The 23,659-nt window shown below is 36.3% G+C and overlaps 1 protein-coding gene across 1 annotated transcript in view; it reads right to left on the bottom strand.

Annotated features, from left to right (window-relative positions):
• plpp2a (phospholipid phosphatase 2a) overlaps positions 1–22,663 on the bottom strand; it is a 34,864-nt gene extending 12,201 nt beyond the window's left edge. Inside the window, exon 1 of the mRNA XM_081375302.1 lies at positions 22,292–22,663. Coding sequence (XP_081231428.1) covers positions 22,292–22,361 — 70 coding nt within the window. The 5' untranslated portion in view covers positions 22,362–22,663. The remainder of the gene's footprint in view (positions 1–22,291) is intronic.
• Positions 22,664–23,659: the final 996 nt, after the last annotated feature.

Here is a 23,659-nt window from a genome sequence, read left to right on the forward strand (position 1 = left end):
GTTATAAGCTCAGCTACTGTTAACCTCCATGTCGACTGCCTACATCAGCAGCTGTCTGCAAACTTAATGTATGCATGCAAATAATTCCACATTAAATTACACAGAATGAACAAAATGGGTGGCTAACCGCACACTGATCCACTCAAGACTGGAAAAGTCTACAATTTTTTTTAATTTTTTTTTTTTTTATAAATTGCATCGTGCAAAAAGTGCACGTGAGTTTCACAAGCAAATGTTTCAGCACATTAAATTACACATAAATAAAAATCTGCTATTCTAAAAGAAATTAGACTTCCAAGCTGGCATATATGACATAAATATCTTAAAATTGTATAAAATAAATCAGTAACACTTTACAATAAAGTTCCATTAGTTAATTAAAGGGATATTTCACCCAAAGATGGAAATTCTGTCATTCATTTCTCACCCTCATGTCGTTCCAAAACCGTAATACTTTCGTTCATCTTCTGAACGCAAATAAAAACCTTTTTGATGAAATCTGAGAGCTTTCTGTCCCTCCATTGACAGCTATGCAACTATTACTTTGATGCCTCAAAAAGTTCATAAAGAGATGGTAAAACTAATCCATTTGAATTGAGCGGTTTAGTCCAAATTTTCTGAAGAGACTACAGTTAAAGTTAAAGGGAAGGTTCACCTTTTGGGGTGAACTATCCCTTTAACTAACAATGAAAAATGCTGAAATTAAGATTAATCAATGCTTTAGAAGTATTTTTCATTTTTAGCTCATACAACTAAACAGAACCTTTTTGTAAAGCGTTGCTAATTAATCAAATGACGGCATGACCGAACAGTTATATTCAATTAATAATTTTACATTTCTCTCACTTCCACCAACTGGCATCATTTTTTTTCAATTAGCTTGTTGCAACGCATTCTGGGATTTGCATTCTCTGCAGAGGATTAGGTCTCTTAAAAAGCAACATAACTACACTTTTAAAATGTGCGTAACATGCTTCCTAACTTACTATTTGTGAGCAGAGCCACATTCTGACTCAGACTGATAACATTGTTATGAAAGGGTTGAACCTTTAGTTTCAGAAACGCAGCCCCTGATTTAAACAAGTTAAAGGTTACTTTACACGAGACTCTCAAATCATGCGTGTGAAGGTTAGACTGTCCTAAAGGAACACGGCCGTCCACTATTACAGGACATTGAGAGCCTTGAGGATCATGAAGGCAGGTTAACAGTCTCTATCAGATCTCTCTCCATATGTCAGACTGTAAAAACACACAAAACAACCTTCAACCTCCTTCCACTCAAAGTCTTTTCTCTCCCTTCCTTCTTCCATCATTATCTGTCTTTTACAAATCTCCCTCTTCCTTCTTGTTTGAAGAGACCACATCATTTGGTTTCCCTCAGTTTAAAGACATTCATGTCATCTAGAGCAAAAGCCGCCCACCAATATAGAAGATAACCAAGATGAAGTTCAGGAAACAGGTTTAAAAATAATCATCTTTGTAGCTCCATTTGGTCAAATTAAACACTTTAACCATTACATTTGAGTTTATGTGACAAAATATGCATTTATTTCAGATTGCATGATTGATAGCGAATCTCAACTTGTTTATATTATCGCATAATTTAAACTTAATTATCATTCAGGGTCAGGGATCTAGTACCTGCATACATACAGTACTCACATAAAGCAATATATATAGCAAAATCTCAACTGATTGATTGCTTGTATCGTCATAATGTAAAGTATATTTTCGCCCCGGTTTTAATCTGCTAAATGCATGAAAGCATTAAGATATTCTAAACACTAACATCATGATTTTCTGTAAAGCTGCTTTGAAACTGTGTATTGTGAGCAGCGCTATACAAATAAAAAATTAATGGAAAAGTTCTCAGCTCACAACAAGTGTGTCACAGTGACCATACAGTTATGTATTGTTGGGATAGCAAAACAAATATGCTTATCAACGTTAAGGGTTTGTTTGCTTCCAAATTCAACTCTCACCTGGTAAAAGCTAGACTAAGGGTGTGTTCACACTTGTAATTCGGTTCTCTTGATTCAGACCAAAAAAGAAAATAATACTGGTTCGCTTAGCATTCACACTGTCATTTAAGACCGAACCTAAAGATAAGAAACAACAACAACAAAAAAAACACAGCTTTTATGGCGTATATTTTTCGATGGAACTTTTGGATTTTTTTTTTTTCTATAAACAATTGTAATACCATATCAGATAACAAACACAGTGTAAAATACTGTGTAATGAATAACATTTGTGAATGTTATTCTAGTAGACCATATTGCTATGTGTACTAACATTATAATGTGTTGTTTTTACAACAAATTGTGAAATTGATGATTTTACATTTGAATAAACATGAAGAATAACACGCAATGATATTTGCCCAACATATGCACTTCTAGAGCTCTGATATTTAGCATGAAGGGAACCGGAATGAAAGCAATACTTCACTGCAAAAATCTAGGGTCAGTTCTTCCTTTCGCATCCTGACGGTTAATGTATATCGAGGTGTCTTCGATCAGCACGCTCACTTTCGGCTTGTGCTGAATGCTGGTTTAACCTGAGGGATGTGAAACTCTCTCATGAGAAGATCACTGATGCGGTTTAGAGAACTGAGATGAGCATTTTCCACAGAGCAGATGAAGATCTCAAACTGATCTCGAGGCTCGGATTCGATGGAGAATTGCAGTCAGATGGCAGAGTTCAAGCGTTGGGGTTTTAATAAGAGTCCATGTGCAGGAACTTTCCGCTGGCAGAGGATCTGCCAACTCAGAGGAGGCGGATCGCAGCGTTCAGACTCGACAAGCTTCTCACCAGTTCAAGTAGTTAAACTACAAGGCAGTAAAAGTCATTAAAAAAGTTGTGAAGTTACTGTACTATAAAAAAAAGTTATCTACATTGAAGCTATTTAAGAGGGCAATAACCTTTTAATTGCTACTATCAGATTGCACAGTTTATTTAAATAATCCATATTTACGTGGCCTAAAAACCATAAATACTAAATACAGTCAAGTAGGGCTGCAAAATGAATCGAAACCAAACCAAAATCGTGATATGCAACATCAAATCCCAAAGTTGCTTTAACAGGCATTTGGGAACGCAAGATGCGCCAACCACCTTCCCATACTTGTGTTAAAAGCTCATATCAACAGAAGAAAAGATACCAATTTGATTTAAAGGAACACGCCGACTTTTTGTGACTTTAGCTTATTCACCGTATCCCCCAGAGTTAGATAAGTCCACACATACCCTTTTCATCTCTCGTGCCGTAACTCTGTCTGACGCACCCACCGCTAGCCTAGCTTAGCACAAAGACTGGAGGTAAATGGCTCCAGCTAGCATACTGCTCCCAATAAGAGACAAAATAACGCCAACATTTTCCTATTTACATGTTGTGATTTGTATAGTCACAGCGTGTACGAATAACAAGGTCACATGACACACAGCCATCTTCTAACCGTATACATACTGGGAACTATATTCTCAGAAGGCAAAGCACTGCTACTTGGGCGGAGTGATTTGCTTGTAGCGCCTGAGAAGCCCCGTGGTGAGGAGCAGAGAGTTCGCTCAGAGTTAGAGCAAATCACTCCGCAGAAGTAGCAGTGCTTCGCCTTCTGAGAATATAGTTCCCAGTATGTATACGGTAAGATAAAGTATTACCGAATACATATACAGTATGTACGGTAAGATAAAGTCCCAAAAAGTCGGCGTGTTCCTTTAAGCACATCATACATCATGATAATACTTTTTTAGACCATATAAAACCATCTAAAACATCTTAAAGTATGCAAATGGTACAATGATACATAGCATACTGCCATCTCATGTCATGCTAACACCACAGTACATTTGTAATGCCATTTATTTTTTATTAATTTAAATTTTATTAATGGTTTCGAAATGTCCAGCATGTTATATTTGATGGAGCACACAAGCAGAATGAGGCCATGATGGTAAACAGAATGTGCAAAAGAGCCGGAGCGCTTCAAAAATGTCAACAAATGATGACATTCAGCTTACAGTAGTATCTTTGTAGCATCAGGAAATGTCTGTCTAGTACAGAAAGACAAGCTCAACAGGTGTCTCACTTCATTTGTGTGTGTGTGTGTGTGTGTGTGTGTGTGTGTGTGTGTGTGTGTGTGTGTGTGTGTGTGTGTGTGTGTTTAATGTCACCTGAAATAAACTTGCACCAGATGAGATCTTTTCTGGAATTTTCTTCTAAACTAGTTTGTGAGAGAATTGTGTTCCAGCTTTGACTAAATGTGCTTCAAATATTGACATGACTTCGGTTAAAACCACATGTCCTTGTGTTGCATTCAAATACTGTTAACTGTTTCTGCAGTACAGCATTAAATAAAATTAAAATTAAATGTAAATTCATATTAAATATGCATTTAACAACAAAACAAAACAAAATGCGGAACAGGGACTTAAGGAAACGCTGTTGACTGATGACTCAAATATCCTATTTTTTTGGATCAGTTACTAAAAAAGAAACAGACTGACCTGCTAAAACGAATAGAACTTGTTTGCTCAGTTGTAAGTGTAAAATACCATTCAAAACCATCAAAAATTGTGTAGCTAAAAGCGTTTGCATTCACATACACAGTGTTACACTGATTTCTGCGCAACATTCGTATCAATAAATCCGATTTGAGGATAAACGTTAGGATAGTTTGATGGGAATATTGATCCAGGAACACATCCCACTGGACTAAAACAAACTGTGCCAGATGACATGTATAAAACACACCTCACATGTCTTTTCAGTGAGAACATGCTGCTATGATTTTGGGATCTAAAATGCTTTACATAAAGTGGATGATGATTTAGATCTGTTTTAACTTTCCTTAGTTGTGTTAGATGACCTTCAACATGCAACACTCATTAAAGAACTACTGAAGGATTACATCACTTTAGTGTAAAACATATAACTATATATACAGTGTATGGTATCAGTAAAATGTTTTAATGTTTTTGAAAGGAGCCTCTTATGCTCCCCATATATTTAAAATAACTGTTTTCTATTGTAATATATTGTAAAATGTAATTTATTCCTGTGATCAAAGCTGGATTTGCAGTATCTTCAGTGTCACATGATCCTTCAAAAATCATTCTAATATGATGATTTGCTGCTCAAGAAACATTTATTATTATTATTTTCAATGTTGAAAATGCTTCCTCATATTTTTATAGAACTATTTTGTAACAGTATAAATGTCTTTACTGTCACTTTTGGTCAATTTAATGCATCCTTGCTGAATAAAAGTATTCATTTCTTTACAAAAACAAACAAAAAAAATCTTACTTGCGACAAACTTTTGAATGTTAGAGTACAATGGGGCACTGAGGTTGCAATGCCAAGCATGTCTGTAAATAGTTTCTGGCCAAAAAGTTCTTGTTTGTTATTTCTGCATGTCTATTAATGGAAACCCTCGATCCAACTCCTGTAGGGGATTTTATCAAAACACTCTCAAACTGTTAATAAATGAATCCAAATGCCACTCAAAAGAAACGCCTCCATGATCACAAGAAAGCTTGAGAACAGCTTGTCTCTTATTCATCGCGATGGCTTGTCCGAAGCAAGGTCACGGAGGCGTCGAGTTTCTGCCAATCCCGACATCTCAGATTCCTCCCCAAAGAGCCGGACTCATGCACAGCTCTGGCCTTATAGTGGATCGACTGCATGGCAGGCATATTTTGAAGTTATTACAGTGCCGAGTGATCGGGAGCTGCGCCAAAGGATCGTTTGTCTTTGCGCTCGCATTGGATCCCAACTCACGGAATAAGAAGAGCTATTGTCTCCGGGGGCCTGTCGCAATGTCATCTGGCTCTCGCGTTTCAATCAGGATGAAACTGGATAAAATAAACAGGCAAGAATTCACAATTGGACACAGTTTGCTATCCTTGTGGCCTTTGACTCTGATCTGTGTTTCCCATGGCCAGAGAAATTTGAAATTATACATGTTATTGGTCTTCTCAAACTCTGCAATGCCAAAATACACATCATATCACAATAATGTCAGTGTTTAACACCAGCCAAGGAGAAACTTAAAAAGACAGCTGGTCAGGTCTCAGATTTTACAGAAAATCTCACAGAATGTGGGCGCATTCAGCCAAAAAAAATTAAGATTTGGTTTTACAGTGATGGAAAACGAAGTACATAAGCGAGAGAGAAAGTGCTGCTGCCGCTCTGGAAAGATAAAGTGACACGACAACATTTGAAGAGGAATGTTGGCTGAGACAGGGGTGATAAAAATCTTTTGTGGGAGATTGCAAAAGATGATGAGGCATGACTGAAAAAACCTCTTGCATCAGCTTCTAACTTGCTTAGAGAAGTGACATTTATTTACTCATCATTTTGGCATGACTCAGTTTAATAAACTTTAATAAACCATTTTTGTCCGGCTATTCAGCAAGGATGCATTGATCAAGAGTGATTACAACATATTTCAAATAAACGCTGTTCTTTTGAACTTTCTATTCATTAAAGAATCATGGAAAAAAATGCATCATGCACAAAAATATGAAGCAGCACATCTGATTTTTAAAATCTATAATAATCAGAAATGTTTCTTGAGCAGCAAATCAGCATATTAGAATGATTTCTGAAGGATCACTGAAGACTGGAGTAATGATGCTGAAAATTCAGCTTTGCAACACAAGAATAAATTCATATTCAATATTACTGTTTTACTGTATTTTTGATCAAATAAATGCCACCTTGGGGAGCAGAACCATTTTAAAAATCCTACCGATCCCAAACGTTTAAGCAGTAGTGTATGTCAGGTACTACTATATATTCACTATAGAAAATCTCCAAAATTATACTAATTTCCATGACTTTTCCATGCTTGTACTGTAAATAACAAATTTCTAACCAGTTTTTCTATGATAATCTCTAGCCTGAATCTCAAACCACTGAGTTACGAGCTCGTCGTGTGCATGTGAAATCTAGATGTCTCTCTAGACTGGAATCAGTGTCATTTTCACACGAAACTGCTGACACTGACCACAGAGAATATTATACAGCCTCTGCATAATATCAAAACAAACATGATGGCGGAACGCACATCCAATAGATCACACACTTACAGAGGAAAATGACCACGCAAAACTCGTTCACATTTCAAGGGTGTGAAGGGTGGTTGCTAGGGTGTTGCTAAGGTGTTTTTTTGTTGTTGCATATTTTAAATGCAGTTGCTAGGGAACTTCTACAAGTTCTGGGTGGCTGCTACACTGCAAAAAAATGTAAAATAAATAAATCTTAGTACACTCTAAAAAATGCTGGGATGTTTCAACCCATGTTTGGGTCAAATATGGACAAACCCAACCATTGGTTTGCATTTTTTTAATTAATTTTTTAACTTAACAGTTGGGTTTGTCCATATGGGTTGAAACCCCCCCCCCCCCCCAAAATTTTTGAGTGTAATTTTGAGTCTTGTTTTTCATTACAAATATCAAACAAATTAAGATGCATTTACTTGAGAAGCAATGAGCAATGTATCCAAATTCAGTTTGTTTTTGCTTAAAACAAGAACAAATATATTGTTAAAATATAAAAATAATATTGTTTCCCTTTTAAATTAGGTTTATTTTTCTGACCCCATTGGCACATATTTTCTCTTGTTTTAAGCATTTATTGACTTCATTTTTTTCAGAAAACAAGCATATTTCCCAGAGGCTAGCATATTTTTCCAACTGTTTTCAATGGGAGCGCCGTGTTTTTAAAACGGCAGAATCGGATGAGGCACTGAGTGTCGATTTCATGTTGTACGCTCAATTTTTTCCAGTTGCTGAGTGTTAAATAATGTTCAGGTCTGGGCAAATGCAATGCTCATCACTGTCACTTTTTACCCAGCCATCCAATCATAGGGAAGGAGAGGCGGGACAAATACCACTCCGACCAATCACCACATCCTACTTGTACAACATAACAAAACGACAGCAACAAGCTAATCTCTTCATCCAAAACTAGTGCGTTACATCGTGTCGACATTTTTATATTCAGAAACAAACTATTTGCAAAATTAGATTCTAGTAACAGTTCGGCGGATATTCCGTAAATATCTTAAGTGTGATCTCTCAGCACAGTAACAGCACAACTTTTCTCAATAAAATGTGTGATTTGAGGGATCATTCTTATACTTGATCCGGGACTATATTGCCCAGGTTTGACATTTGACGTACAGTAAAATGAAAAAACTAAGGACTTCCTTTTTTATTGAAAGACAACAGCAAGAGATGACGAGAGAAAGAGTTCTCCAAAAGAATGAATCAACTAATTCAGAGGAAATTATATAAAAAGACTGAACAGAACATATGTCAGTTCACTCAGATTGATAAAAGTAAAATATTAAATGTGCTTCCCTCAGCATCACAAATACTGACACAGTGTTTAAACTGTAAGATGATGAAACATCAGAAGGAGTCGACAAGTATGTATAGAAATAACATTAGAGGAACTCTTTTAGCCAGAAATAAATGAATGCACCGGTCAAGTGCAGACGAAAAGATGATGACCTCACAATATTTAACAAAAAAGCAGAAGGTCAACACTCTTATTACGCTATAGAAACTCTGAAAGACTTGATCTCTAGTGGTCGAGGCTTTTCTGCTGGTTATTCAGTGCCAATGTATATAGTCTATTTGCTATTTTTATTAGTGGTAAAAAAAAACAACAATAAAAAAACAGACTTACATTAAATAAAGATCCTGAGACATATCTAGAAACCATGCATTTGAGCAAAATATGAGGCCAATTTCTTTACTGCTTAAGTTTATGCATATTTTATTACACAGAAATTGTGTCTTTATTTAGCATCTAATGGATCCACAAGGTTTTACTCACGTGTGCATGCTTTGAAACTTCCCAATTTTGTGAAAATGCACAAATTGTAAGCACTTCACAGTGAACTTTAGAAGCTAAGAGGGTAAATCAGTGCATCACTCCTCCTTAAAGGTTGAGTGACTGACAAACACTCTTCAAAGACACTGCACCAATGACAGAGGAGGATTTTAAAAGGGGTCACTAAACAACAAACATCTTTCAGTGGCCCTGGGGGAATATTTGCTGTTTTGCGGCTGTTGTCGTTTGGGAGGAAGTAGACAAGCTGGTCAGAAGACTGTGAGGCTGTGACCCCGAAATGGACACTTCAGCACAGGTCAAAGGGTAACTCTCACTCTCACTGAACAACTCATTGTAGATGTGTCCGCCGGCATTTTGACAGTCAAAAATAGTCGATCTCCGAATGTGAATGAACTGACTTTTGAATTTTAGTATTGCTTCTTATATGAGGATCATTTTTCAAATACAAGGTCAATATTGATTTTCACTAACGACAAAACAACAAATTATCTGTGAATTTATAACTAAGCTTTAGGAGCTTTCCATCTTTACTCTCCTCCCTGTTACATTGCATTCGGAGATCAACTATTTTTGACTGTCAAAATGCCGGCGGACGGAAACAGCAACAGCTTCAGTGAGTTGTTCAAAACCTTTCTTTTTTAGTAAACTCTGTGTACACAATGTTCTCAATACTGGAGTTCATGTGTAGAGCCCCTGGTGATACTTCAGCAAAGTTTAATGTTGTGTCGAGCCTTCTTAGTGTTTTAAAAATAGCGATTTTTGATGCTATCATTGAAGTCCCATTCAAAAGGCAGTTTGACCGAAAACGAAAATACAGTCAAACTTAAAAGTGTTTTTTGCATTCTAATTATGCTTTTAAACGAAAGTTTGCCTCGGGTAGATTAACAAAAAGACCCTAGGTTGCATTTTGCAGAGAGTTACCCTTTAAGTTTAAATATTAAACGTCTGCGGATTAAAAGAGAGAGGACTGAATGAAATATGCTAACAGAGGAAATTGTTCAGGATTACAGCAGAAGGACTATTAAAGAAAACATTTTATAGAAATCACGTTCACAAATAGCAAACATTGAATGTATATTTAATTATCGCTAATTATATACTATCATTAAAAAATTTGAGATCAGTAAATTCTAACCCTCCCAAATCAAAAATTTCAAGTGACCGATAACATCTAAATTTTTTAAATTCTGTAAATTTCAATTGGCCCAAGTGAAAATCTGTAAATTTAATTTTATAATTTACAGAATTTCACTTGGGCCAATTGAAAAATTTAGATGTTATTGGTCACTTGAAATTTTTGATTTGGGAGGGTTAGAAATTTTTCACAGTGTACGATTTATTTATTTTATGTTTTTGACAGAAGTCTCTTCCGCACACCAATGTTGAAAACAGTTGTGCTGCTTAATATTTTTGTTGAAACCATATCTATATTTTTTCAAGATTCTTTGATGAATAGAAAGTTCAAACGCATTTATTTGAAATATAAATTTTGGGAACATTATAAATGTCTTTCAGCAAAATTTTCAGGTTTTCCAATGAGGATTAAGCTCTGCCTTTTCTATTCCTTGGAAAAGGCACATATCAAAAAAAAAAAATTATAATAATTCAATTTATTACATTTCCACATTGGTAATATTAAGCTCCACGGCTCTTCATCAGACCATAATTAACACATCAAAAAGACAAACATTATATAACCACAAATTCTTTCAAATTAAACCACATGACTCAAATTAACCAAGCACCAGACCTACACCAGATCCACCTTGGAAAAGAAAAAAGTTCCAATCCTTTGTTCCAATCAAGATCCTTTCAAAGTTCCACAAATAACTTTCTATCCTCTAGTTCTTTAGAACACCAGCAACACACCAGCGCTTTAAAGAACCCAGAAACCAGAACACTGATCTGAAGAACCCGCAATAAATCAGAGATCCTCTCTGAGATCATTCAGGTGTACGGTATTCAATCGCTCCGTTCCAAAACCAGCTCAGTTTTCTTGCTTGCTATATGACGTATTAAAACTGGTGTTTACGTAGGTTGCTCATAGGTTTTGGATGTACAAGTTCACTCAAACAGTTCCTCTCAAATGATCCTTTCAGTTCATGATCTAGTGTGTGTGTGTGTGTGTGTGTGTGTGTGTGTGTGTGTGTGTGTGTGTGTGTGTGTGTGTGTGTGTGTGTGAGTGAGAGTGAAAGTGTGTGTGTGAGTGAGTAATACTCAGAGGTATGTGCTCATAGAAATGGCAGTTGAACCTGAAACATCTAATCCACACAGACGAGACCACCTCCCTTTTCTTTCTTTCTTTCTTTCTTTCTTTCTTTCTTTCTTTCTTTCTTTCTTTCTTTCTTTCTTTCTTTCTTTCTTTCTTTCTTTCTTTCTTTCTCTTATCTCCAAATATTTCTTCTCCTGCTCTCTTTTGATCCCTCGCTCTGTCGGTCCTGTGGTTTGTGGTTTTGTTTCATGCATTCTGAGTGTTCAGCAGAGTGAGGACAGACCTGATAATCTGATTCATTCATTCCTCAGTCCACTAAACCTGACACAGCTTAAGCTGGTAAAGCAGTTTTCTCGTGGGGAGTATGTCATATTTGGGAGATACAACCACATCATAAAATTAAATTAAATAACTATCAAGATGCAATATTTTATAATAATTAAATTTTGATTGACATTTGGGTTTACCGTTCAAAGGTTTATGGTCAGTACGATTTTTGAACATTTCAGAAGAAATGTATGCTTTACTTCAGCTAGGACGCATTAAATTGATCAAAAGAGACAATTTAAGACATTTATGTTACGAAATATTTGTATTTCAAATAAATGCTGTTCTTTTGAACTTTCTATTCATCAAAGAATCCTGAAAAAAAGTTTCAATGGTTTCCACAAAAATATGAAGCAACAACTTTTTTAACATTCATAATAATCATAATCATAATATTAGAATGATTTCTGAAGGATCATGTGACACATGATTAGAGTAATGATGTAATGATGAGTAATCACCGGAATAAATTACATTTTAGGGCTGCACGATTATGACAAAAATCATAATTGTCGATTATTCCCTTGAAATTGTAATTGCGATTATTAATTACGATTATCACAATTTACATTGAATATATATATATATATATATATATATATATATATATATATATATATAGGCATATTATTATATGTTTACTTAAAAATTGTGAACACACACACTGTCCCCCTTTACTTAACATACACATAAATTGTAAGAATATGACTAATAGTAAAGACTACTAATAAATAAACATTAGGCCTATGCTACAGCTATTAAATAGCAGTCCCAAACTAGCTTTTGTAAATACAATGTTGGTATGAGCCACCACAGTCATAAATATAAAAAATAACTTTTTTTTTTTGTGAAAATAAAGTGGCATTTGGGGGTTAATATTAAAACGACAGTTACCATGATGGTGATACACAATACTAACAAGAACTGTTAATGAAACATGAAAACTGCTCCTGGTGAATAGAATGAAAACCATACCTGCATGCAAATCCTTCTCAGCTAACACACGACGTACCAGTAACGTGATTTATTGGTATTTTACTTTTATTTTGTGACTTACCAATTTACAACGTAACAACGTTGCATGCTCGTAGTTTCCTTTGCACTTTTATACACAGCGCGCGTCGCCGCATTTGCGCGTGCAATTGAAGAGTGTGCGCTTACGAACACAGTAGCCTATAACGGCTGACATGACAGGAACGTTCGTTTTTCTGAGGTGAAAGACTTTTTATTTCAGCGTACACATACGTCGCTGCCTGGTAGTTCCTTCCTATTGTGCTGGGTTTTCTGAAGTAGTTGTGATTTGCCTCTCATTACATGCTCTAAATGCACGCAGAGTGGATTTTTTTTTTTTTGTAATCGCGGCTTTGGACGATCCATAATCGTAATCGCGATTAGAAATTCGATTAATTGTGCAGCCCTATTACATTTTACAATTAAAATAGAAAACAGTTATTTTAGATTGTAATAATTCACAATATTACTGTTTTTACTGTATTTTTGATCAAATAAATGCACCCTTGGTGAGAATAAGAGGCTTCTTTGAAAAAATCTTACCAACCTCAAACTTTTGAACAGTAAACAGTGGAAGCTTGGAGACCTCGTACTTCACACATGCCAAGTCAACATGACTATTTACCCGTTCTCACTGTGAATGATTTATTATCAGTGCATGTCATTGCAAAGGAAAAAAAAAAAGGATTTGCACTGATGCACACTTCGTAGCCTAAATAGAGAAATAATACACCATCCAGACACCTCTGGCAGTTTGGCATGGTATTTTCAACATACTATGATCTGGAAATCCTACTTTCGCTTACTTAATATAGTATAGATAGTTTGCAAATTGGGATGAAGCCAGTGAGAATAACTGCATGACATGAAAAAACAGAAAGTTTCCAGCATGTCCAATTATTTTAGCCATTTGCTGCTCATTTGTGCCCACAAACATAAACACAGTGAGGAAATTTAGTCAGATCTGAGAGACTTAAAAAGCGTCCGTGCACAGATGTAGGGAAGTGAAAATTGAAGCATGACTTAAAAGAAAAGGAAGGAAAGCATCTTATAAGAATTAAATACGGAGCCTTTAAGCATTTAGCACAACAGCTTCTCTGAAAATCAGAGGATTTGGGTTAAATCAGTTTGGCATGTTATCTGATGTTATCTGGCCAAGTCCATCCCATACTAATTCAGAGAGAAGAGAACAAAAGAACAAAACACTCCAAATCAAATGTCAAGAGCTCGTTCTCACAACGCAGCCTCATCAATATGAAAGAAAACGAAATATCTCATGCAATATTTTGCTGACAACTTGTACTGAACCATCACAAACAGACCTTTCTCTCAGTTACTCACATATTTGAGGCAAACAAGAGTTTTGGAAGCACGCAAACTTTCTCAGATCCAGATCACGTGTGAAGGATTTGAAGAATGATTTTTTTTTAACTATTAAAAGGATAGTTCACCCAAAACTAAAAAAGTTACACTTTATTTCCATAGTCTACTTTAGACATTCTACTAACTTTGCAACTAAATGTCAACTAACTCAACTCAGCATACTTCATATTGTGTTCCACAAAAGAAAGTCACACAGATTTGGAACAGCGTGAGGGTGAGGTAATGACTAAATGTATTTATTCCATAATTTTCTTCTATTTAAACTCTATAGTCCGGTTAGGTAAAGGGAATCCTGTCAGCTTTGAGAATTCTTTACTTCAAGTAGCCGGAGCATTTCCAATAAGTCAGTAGGAATCATGGGACATACAGGAAGAGGAAATACAGAACAGCAGAGTTTCTTAACCTCTGCATCCTGTGGAGGCAAAACACAAACATGAACTCAAGAATTCTTCTAAAACGGCTGATGCATAAAAGGAAAGAGGAAATCAAGTCATAGAGATGAAGCGTCACTGCCTGTACACCTTAAAAATTCAGGTTCTTCATTGGCAGTGATGGAGAACCTTAAACATCCATGGAATCTTTCCATTTCACAAAAGGTTCTTTATAGTGGAAAAGGGTTCTTTAGATGTTCTTCACACTAAGAAAAAGTGGTTCTTATAAGAACTGTTCACTGAAAGGTTCTTTGAGGAACCAATGGCTCTTCTATGCTATGGCATCACTGTGAAAACCCCTTCTGGAATTGGAACTTTTATTTTTAAAAGGATAGTTCACCCTAAAATGGAAAATTAAAGGGATACTTCACCGATTAGCATTAAGCTTTGTATCAGTAGAAACCCCGTAGTATTTTCGAGTGACCGTGCTTCCCTCCCTCATGTCCCCCTGAGACGAGAGATTTCTGTATTGTGTGTCTGGAAAAAAACCTCAGATGACGCAAAAATCATCATTTATCATCATCAGAGGTGAGAGACTCCAGCCAGTAGGAGGAGCTCGTCCCGCATGTGTTCAACCCGCCCATAGGGGGATCTCAAGATAAAACGCCATCTTTTCAGTTTCGAGTCGATTAGTAGCCTAGCTGTATCATTTCTCCCGATACTGCCCTCTGTAACCGGTAGGCGTGGCTTGGGAGTGTCCTCGTAGGGCAGCGAAGCAAGTGCATTCTGGGAGTTGTTGTCTTTCATCCACATGAGCCAAAAATACATTTTCTGGCTTTTCTCAGTCTAGAAGGCACCAACTTCTAAAATAATTTCACATTTCTACTACATAAATGACCCAATTTAAATACACATTCATCTTTCCAGCAGTGAAATATCCCTTTAAGCTCATTTACTCACCCCGTATGCCCTTCTTTCTTTTATGGACCACAAAAGGAGAATAAAAATAAAATAAAATGCATCGCTCGCATTCGTCCACATAGTGGCAGAAGCAAAAGTTCATTCGTTTCTTGTGACTCAAAAAGCACTCAAGCTTAACAAAAACCCGACATGAAATAAAACCCATGTACCTTCTTCTCTGAGCTGAGGTGAATATATCCGTTGTGTTTGTCGTAAGTTATCGCGTTCACATCTGTCAACTGTCAATCCGACTGTCATTAGACAAGCGAGTTTCGGTCCGGTGATATTTGACTAAAGTGAAGAAAGTACACGGATACTTTTTTTGCTTCTGTTGTTCTTTATCTCTCACAACTTTTTCTTTTTCTGGACGGAGTGAACTGCGGCGCTAATAGACCTTATAGCCCAGCCCCTTTTCAGCGCTGCGCTCGATGTGTTCTGCATTGTCTTCCGGTTTGTATTCCCACAGCATGAAGGAAAGATCTTACGGATTTATGAATGAACAGCTCGTTTTAAAATCTTCCCGGTCATCTGACATTTGTTATGACATCCGCTTCAAACATTACAGTGCTCATGATACCTTTCCTTAACTCTACAATAAGTAAATACAATTCAACAGCTGTCGTGCAGCCGTACAGAGAAGACCAATGGACAAGATCAAGAATTTCATAAATAATAGGCCTACATTAAATTTCAGATTGTTTTTCACCAAATCTTATACCCCAGAACACTTGTAATATACGGCACATGTCACATGGGATCATTCTGTGATACTTTTGCATCTTTTTTAAAAAGCTTGATGTTGGTCGCTATTCACTGCCGTTATATGGACTTTTATTATTCTCCTTTTGTGGTTCATAAAAGAAAGATATGGCATTAGAACAACACCACGGAGCATAAATGATGACTTCATTTTGATTCTAGGGTGAACTATCCCTTTAAGAGTGAGGCTTTCATAGAACATTCAGCATGTCAAATCTCACATTTTCACTACCAGTTTCAGTATGAATAGCTTTGAAATGTTTCTACATGTGTATGAAGTTCTGAGGGGTGTGGACATCTGCTCAAATGTCACAAACAATGCAACCTGCCAATCCCAACACTGCAGAGATTTTCCAATACCAAACCCTTCAAAGGTCTACCAATGAGCCGTGAAAGGAACTTTATCTAGAAAGGCAGGATATTGAACAGGCAGTGAATCATAATCGTGGAACATTAGCTCCAGAGCTGGACTATAATGCCATTTCAGAGCCAAAAGTGAACAATATCCTTTGAAAATACAAAGACAAACTGAATGAAGAAAGTGGCAGTTACGTCTTCTATATCAGCAATTATGTCAACAACCGTTATTATTTCCCCTCAAATGCTTCTCTATGCAGATCCAGATGGACGTAACTGGTGTCCGTAAGAATCATTAATGAATCTAGGACATTGATATTCAGTTGCTAAGCCAAGTGAAAAGAGTTCAGCCTCAAATCCCTATTGGCTCAGATCTACAATTGCATGATTTAAGGAAAAAATTGCAATGCAAAATTGCATAAAAAAAAAAAAAAAAGAAAAAAAAAAATGTTGATAAAATTGTCTATAAAAAAAGGTGTGTGGGGCGGGGGGATGGGGGAAGTTTAAAAATAATAATATTAACAATAATAATCAAATTGATTAATCCTGATCAATCACATCTAATATAAAAGTATTGTGTATATATATATATATATATATAATACAAAATAAGAAATATTACTATTGTAAAAACTACTATTTATAGTAAAAATTGTATTGAAGAAAAAATCATAAATAATTGTATTTTATAGTACAATATTATGAATTTCTTCATCTTCATTTTCAAATGTTAAACCATCAAGCTTTTATTTTGGTGGAGAATCGAAGGGTTTATAACCACTTCTCATTACAAATTTGGGAAGATGGTTGGCGCATGTTGTGACTCAAACGCATGTCATAAGCGATCCACAGATCTGCAAACTCAGAGCAGATGCAGAGTTCATGTGGAGCAACATTTACTATGAACTGAGATGCTGAAAACACAGGCTCAAGTGTAAAAGAACAGTGCCATGATTCATTCTGCGCATATATTCAATTAAATCACAGACTTTGCAAGTTGATAACTGCAATTTCATTTTTATGTTAATTAATCATGCAGCCCTACTCAGTGTATGAGCATCAAACTCCACACTAATTCACCCTTTCTGGCCGATCGGCCATCAGGTCAGTGCAAGTCACACGCTATTCTCTACTGTTAACACCGGATAGGGATTGACAGTAGAATACTGAATACAGTAGAATACAGAATACTGGTTGACAATATTCTCTACTGTCAACACCGGATAGGGATTGCTCTCAAATCATCTACATTTACATGTCTGTCCAGACAAAGGCAAATATTTGTACACGTGTATGATGGTTTGAGAGCAATCCCTATCTGGTGTTGACAGTAGAGAATAGCATGTGACTTGCACTGACCTGATTCTACAGCAAGCCTTGACACGCAGCGTCACAGCATTTTTACAGAAGCAAACAGTGCAGCAAGAATGTGCAGACAAACACATGCTTGAGATTTATAATTTTGGCCCACTTTGTTTGAGTTTGTCTTTCCTGACACTGTGCACTATCATCTTCCCGCTGAATGGCACAGGTGAGGTTTACCTGTAGGCCACGCCCACGCCCACGCCCACGCCCAAATTGCGAATTGAAAATACGCCCAATGGAAACATATCGATATTGCACAAACTTATATATAGCAAAAAAGTTTTTACGCTCGCATGAGGTGGCTTTTCAGGCAATTCGAAAAAGGAATATTTCGCAAATTGCAATGGAAACTGTTTTTTTCCTGCATTTATAGGTCACCGGCGTACGTTAAAGTCGATCATTCTTTAAAGATGACGCTGTATTTTTGGACAGAAGTCGAGACAGGGTTCTTTATTAAACTCATTAAAGACAAAAGTATTACAGGAATACTGGAATCTAAACAACAAATAAATGCCACAGTTGATCAAGACCTTGAAGCAGATATGAGGGAGAAACTCCTTATAAGCAGCAGCTCCCAGTATAAGGGGTTTTCCTTGCCATTAATGTTTGGATACACGCCTGAGTCTCCTTCCATTAAAGGGGTGGTTGATTATGATTTCACTTTTCTAACTTTAGTTAGTGTGTAATGTTGCTGTTTGAGCATAAACAACATCTGCAAAGTTACAATCAAAGTTCAAAGCAAAGGGAGATATTTGCTTTTAAAGAAATCGCTTTTTAAGGACTACAACAAACGGCTGGTAGGGACTACACGACATTCTACATGTTGTCACTTCTTCTTGAGTCTCTCCATCATTGTCTGAATCCGGTTTGAACATAAAAGGCTAAATGTTTTTGAAAATTTCAGTGCGTGTCTGTGAGATAAAAGGACACGAGCTGTTGAAGCTCCGCCCCCTGTGCCGGGAGCAGCAGCTCATTTGCATTTAAAGGAACAGACACAAAACGGTGCATTTTTGCTCACTCTCAAAAAATGACAATTTTAACATGCTATAAAATATCTGTGGGGTATTTTGAGCTGAAACTTCACATACACACTCTGGGGACATCAAAGACTTATTTTACATTTTGTGAAAAGGGCATTATACCACCCCTTTAAAAATAATGGCTAGTGCGGTGGCTGCGATATACGTAAACCTACCAACATTCATCGCCATGATTTATCGCGAGAGGAAAAAATTAAGTTTCAGTCGCATAACATCGGTTTATGGAAACGCTGCCAATAGTTTTTTATCGACATTTAGAAAATATCCCAAAAGTTTTGTGCAAATTTGTAATGGAAACGCGGCTACTGTCAATCTTTGTTTTCTATAGAAGAAATGGCTTTGTTTACAGTTTTTTTTTAAAAGTAAGATTTAACCCATGATGTTTCATTTCATTTTTGTTCATTCAAAAGACCAAGACCAAAATTCAGTTTCAGAAGTAAAAAAATCCCATTTATTTTCTCGACAAGGGGATGGTTAGTTATAAACCATAAAAAACAGACATTCTGTAAACCAGGTTGTTAATCAATGGTATACGCTTTTTGTTGAAGCAGTAAGACCGCATTATTACAACATTTTTTACAATAATCTTGTTTAACAGCGGAAGTGATGATAAAAACAATAACCAATATATTGGCATATAAATCTTAATTCAATTTTAGATGGTCATGAAGGTGTAACTTCATTTTGGATGCGCTTATCCTGTAACAACGTGATAAAACACGGGGGTACAAAGAATTCACACCATTCTTTTATGAAAGTGTTTTCATTATAATTTTTTGTGAAGCCTATAAGACAAACTTGCGTTGCACATTTTGCACTTAACCGTATTTTCCTTTTCAAAGTGATTTCAATCATATTTCAAGCAACTCAAAACCATCATGTCGAACAGTGCGCATCTGGAGTGTTTCAGCTGAAGGAAATAATCCATTATTTATTGGCTTTGGAATATCAGAAAAAAAATCTTATTGGGTAATTAATGATAACATTAAAAATGAACATTAGTTGGTTGGTTTCATTGTTCATAGCTCTTTTAACAAAAACTTTAAAAACAAATCTTATGGGAAAAAAACTTCTAGAACCAAGGCACAAGTGGGTGAGCACTGTCACACTATATATAAGTAGTTCATACAATTCAAACACTATATTCCAAGTCTTTTGAAGCAATTTGTTAGCTTTGTGTGAGGAATAGACTGCTATTCACTGAAAATCTTCCCCTCCATCATAGTCAAACCTATCATAAGTCATATGTACCACGTTTACAGTGCCTGTATAGTTCTTTTTTGAATGTAAATGATGACAGGATTGGTATTTTCGGGTGAACGATTGCTTTAAATGAAAACAGATCCCACTACACCATTACTGGCACAGATTTAATGATTCTGAGACTCATCAGTCTTCATCTGTGAGAGAGTCTGCTGTGTCAGCAGCAGTTAATGAACACTTCTTGGATGTAAATCTGACTCACGCTAAGTGAACCAAGTCAAATTAAATACTCCTCATCACATTCAAAGCACTCTATGGTCTTGCCCCCAACTATCCTTCTGATCTCAGTCATAAATACTCCCCATTTCGCACACTTAGATCTTCCGATACCGGTCTGTTGACGATCCGTAGGCACAAACTATCATCGTTTGGTGGAAGGGCTTTTTGTACCGCTTCTATTCCCCAACACATCTTTCATCATTACATGATTTCAAAACCCACCGTAAAACATATATTTGATCTCTATTGACTCTATGATCAGATTTTTATGTATATGTAACTATCTATTATGTTATCCATCTCAGTTTATTTGTATCATTTCTATGTCATGTTTATTTGTACTTTATTATAAAGCGACCTTCAGTTTTCTGAAAAGCGCTCTATAGAATAAACATATTATTATTATTATTATTATTAAAACTGATTCACTCTATGCTGAGTCATCTGGACAGGTTTACTAGACCACACAGAGGAACTGAAGCATACATGAGCTGCAGTAAAACTGTCTTTTGGCATTGTTCACTTCAACTATAATAATGCATGGAGACACTCCTAAAGGTCAGCATTGTTACTGTGATATAGCCTATATGCTTCAGTAGAGGAGCGCATCCAATAATGCTTGCACATTTCATTTTACCGGTGTAATATTACAGGTGTTATTATTTATGTGCTGCCTCAAATAATAGTTAGTGGTGAAATACAAAGCAGAATCTCAAATCAAAGTTACAGTGGCACAGAAACCATATGAAAAGCAGGAAGAATAAAGGGAACATGTCACCAACAGTTATTATGATTGCTGCATCTGAACTAATAATTATGGAAATGATGAGTATCAGTCCTTTTGCAACATAAGATTGATTCATTCAAATAAAGCACTGCATGTGTGAACAAGCTCAGAAGTTACAAAAAGTACCATGGTGCAATGATTTATACATCATTTCTTTACCAGATGGTAAAACTATGGATTGATGGGGTCCAAAAGTCTGAGACTTCATTTTTTTGGAAAACAGTGTACTACAAAATATCACGTTTTATACACGTATTTGTAGGTTACTAACCAAATGCAAATTAGTGACATTGATCATGTGACTCTTTGTATGGATGGTCAGATGTTCTTCCAGTGACGCTCAACATCTCAAACCATGCTGGAGAACATGATCATCAGGTTTTGTTCATGTCATAATTTAATTGTAATGAAAATGTTAGTTTTTAATTAGAAAAGAACGTATTATCATATTATTGTATGATGGTATTAACACGGTACTGCAACGTAAATACCACCACCACCAAAAAAAAAAAACAGTATTATATAGGATGTAAATCATTATGTACATTACATTATTGAGGGAGACACAAATATTCAGAATTATTTTCAATGTCAGATTTCTACTTTATGTTTGGTCCCCCCAATCTTGAGAATTTGGTTACATCCTTGGTATGTTCCCGTAGTTTTGCTTTAAGTGGCATGAAATACATAATTATCACTTATGTTAAACACCAGACAAATAATTGTAACACTTCAGGTTTTAAATTGCTCAACATTTACCTTGTATAAACCAGCCACTTAAATAAAGGTAAATTAGAAAGATAAAGTCCTAAACTCATAAAAAAGAAAATAATGTATTAGTCAGTGACGCATTTAAAATGCAATTAAAAATGCAATTTATACCAAATAATTATACTATTATGAATATGTTTTTAATTTCTGGAAACAAAGTCATTCTCTATTTTTGACCTTTCCATTAAAAATGATTTTTTTTTTTCAGGTCAGATTGAGTAGCCATGAGAATTTGCAATATACACACTTTATTTATCCTGATTTGGGAATGTTTTGATTAAGTAAATGTAGATAAGTGTAGGAAACAGTGTGAACTTTTTAAAAAATGCATGAAACCCAAATAAAAACTGATATTATATATTAATAACTGGGCATTGGGCATATTGTATTAACAAATGGGACATACAACTTTTTATGTCAGACAATGGTCATGTCACTGACCCAGATATAATGTGTTGTGTGAGATGTGCTTGTATCCTTTGGGAAGAAAAAGAAGTTAAAGGTGGCAGGTGAACCTTGGTGAACTCAGGCTGGATTTCACAATCTTCGGCTTAGAACATGTTAGACAGAAATGCATATATAAAAGATCCGACTTACCCACGAGCACACACACAACATCCATCAGCACAATAAACAGCTTGTTCTTCTTCAGCTCTGAGTCTGACATGACTGTGATCTGTTGAGCTCTTCTAGGCTTTATGGAAACTGAAGCGACTCGTATGATATTCGATGCGCGCGTTCTTCCGGGTGTTCTGTGTCACCTGCGGTAAAGGTGAGCTGATGATGTAACGCGTCCTCGCTCACGCTGGCAAATTTCACGGACGTGAGCTTCACGCGATTGAACAAACGCTTGGAAAGTGAAGACTGAACCGCAAACTGTTGAACTGACTTTACTAGCCCAGGTACACGCCCACTGCTGACGTCAATCTGTGTTCTCTCTCTCTCTCACACACACACTTCACTACTGGAGTTGAAGAGTGAAATATAATAGAAGATTAACTCGTTCAGACTAGTGTAGGCAGTGTAACGGTGTGTTGGCACACACAAATTGATAATATTTCTTGTGTCATTACTTCAAGAAAATGTATACTATAGCTCGTGGAGATTAATATTTTGTAAATAAAGTGGTAAATTATGTTTTTTTTTTTCCCGGCAACAAAAGCACTCGCGTTGCTTCATTAAATTGAGGTTAAACCACTTGGGTCACATGGATTACTATTTTAAAGTCAGTGTAGGCAATTTGTTCCAAAAACATTTTTTTGTTACGCTAGTTGAAAGTCTCTTCACATCCTGATAGCAATCAAAGTTAAGTGGTCTAAATAAGACCATAATATGTTCGTCGTCCAATCATTGCATTCGGGCCTACCTTCCTGTCAAGGTATGTATTTCCATACCTCCGCACACCTGCTCACGCAAATATCACACATCATCAGCGCGTTTCATGCTCAGATTTAGACAGACGTCAGTCTCCGAGCGACGAAACAGCAGCAGCTTTTACAGTTCCTCCTGAACCAAAACAACCCGCTTTTGCTGCGTTCACGCCATAACTACTGTCATTTGCAAGAGATTGGAAACCCGTGACGTTATACTCAGAGCGTTTTATGACTCAAATTTATGCGTTTCAGTGGCAACACCATCAACGCTGAAATGAATCTGCAGCAGTCAGGAGGTACAGGTCAGCGTTCTTTAAGTTTTGTTCATTATTATTGTAATGTTATGTGCTTTGAGACATGAGGTAGTTTAACGCCATCTCTCGTGACTCTTTTGTTTACTCACTGTTGTACGTGTTCATGTGTTTTTTAAAATTTTGAAGGAGGCGTGGCTTTGGAGACGCTCTGAAGGGAGAACAGGATCTCATATGCTTTCAAAGCTAGCTCGCTATTGCTAGCCTCTCAGAAATTGCCTATCCTACCTTTAATGATGTCTTTATACTACCTTTCTGTGGCTTGAAAGTGGTAGTTGCGT

This window comes from Scardinius erythrophthalmus, assembly GCF_964197995.2.
Source record: "Scardinius erythrophthalmus genome assembly, chromosome: 9".
Taxonomy (NCBI): domain Eukaryota; kingdom Metazoa; phylum Chordata; class Actinopteri; order Cypriniformes; family Leuciscidae; genus Scardinius; species Scardinius erythrophthalmus.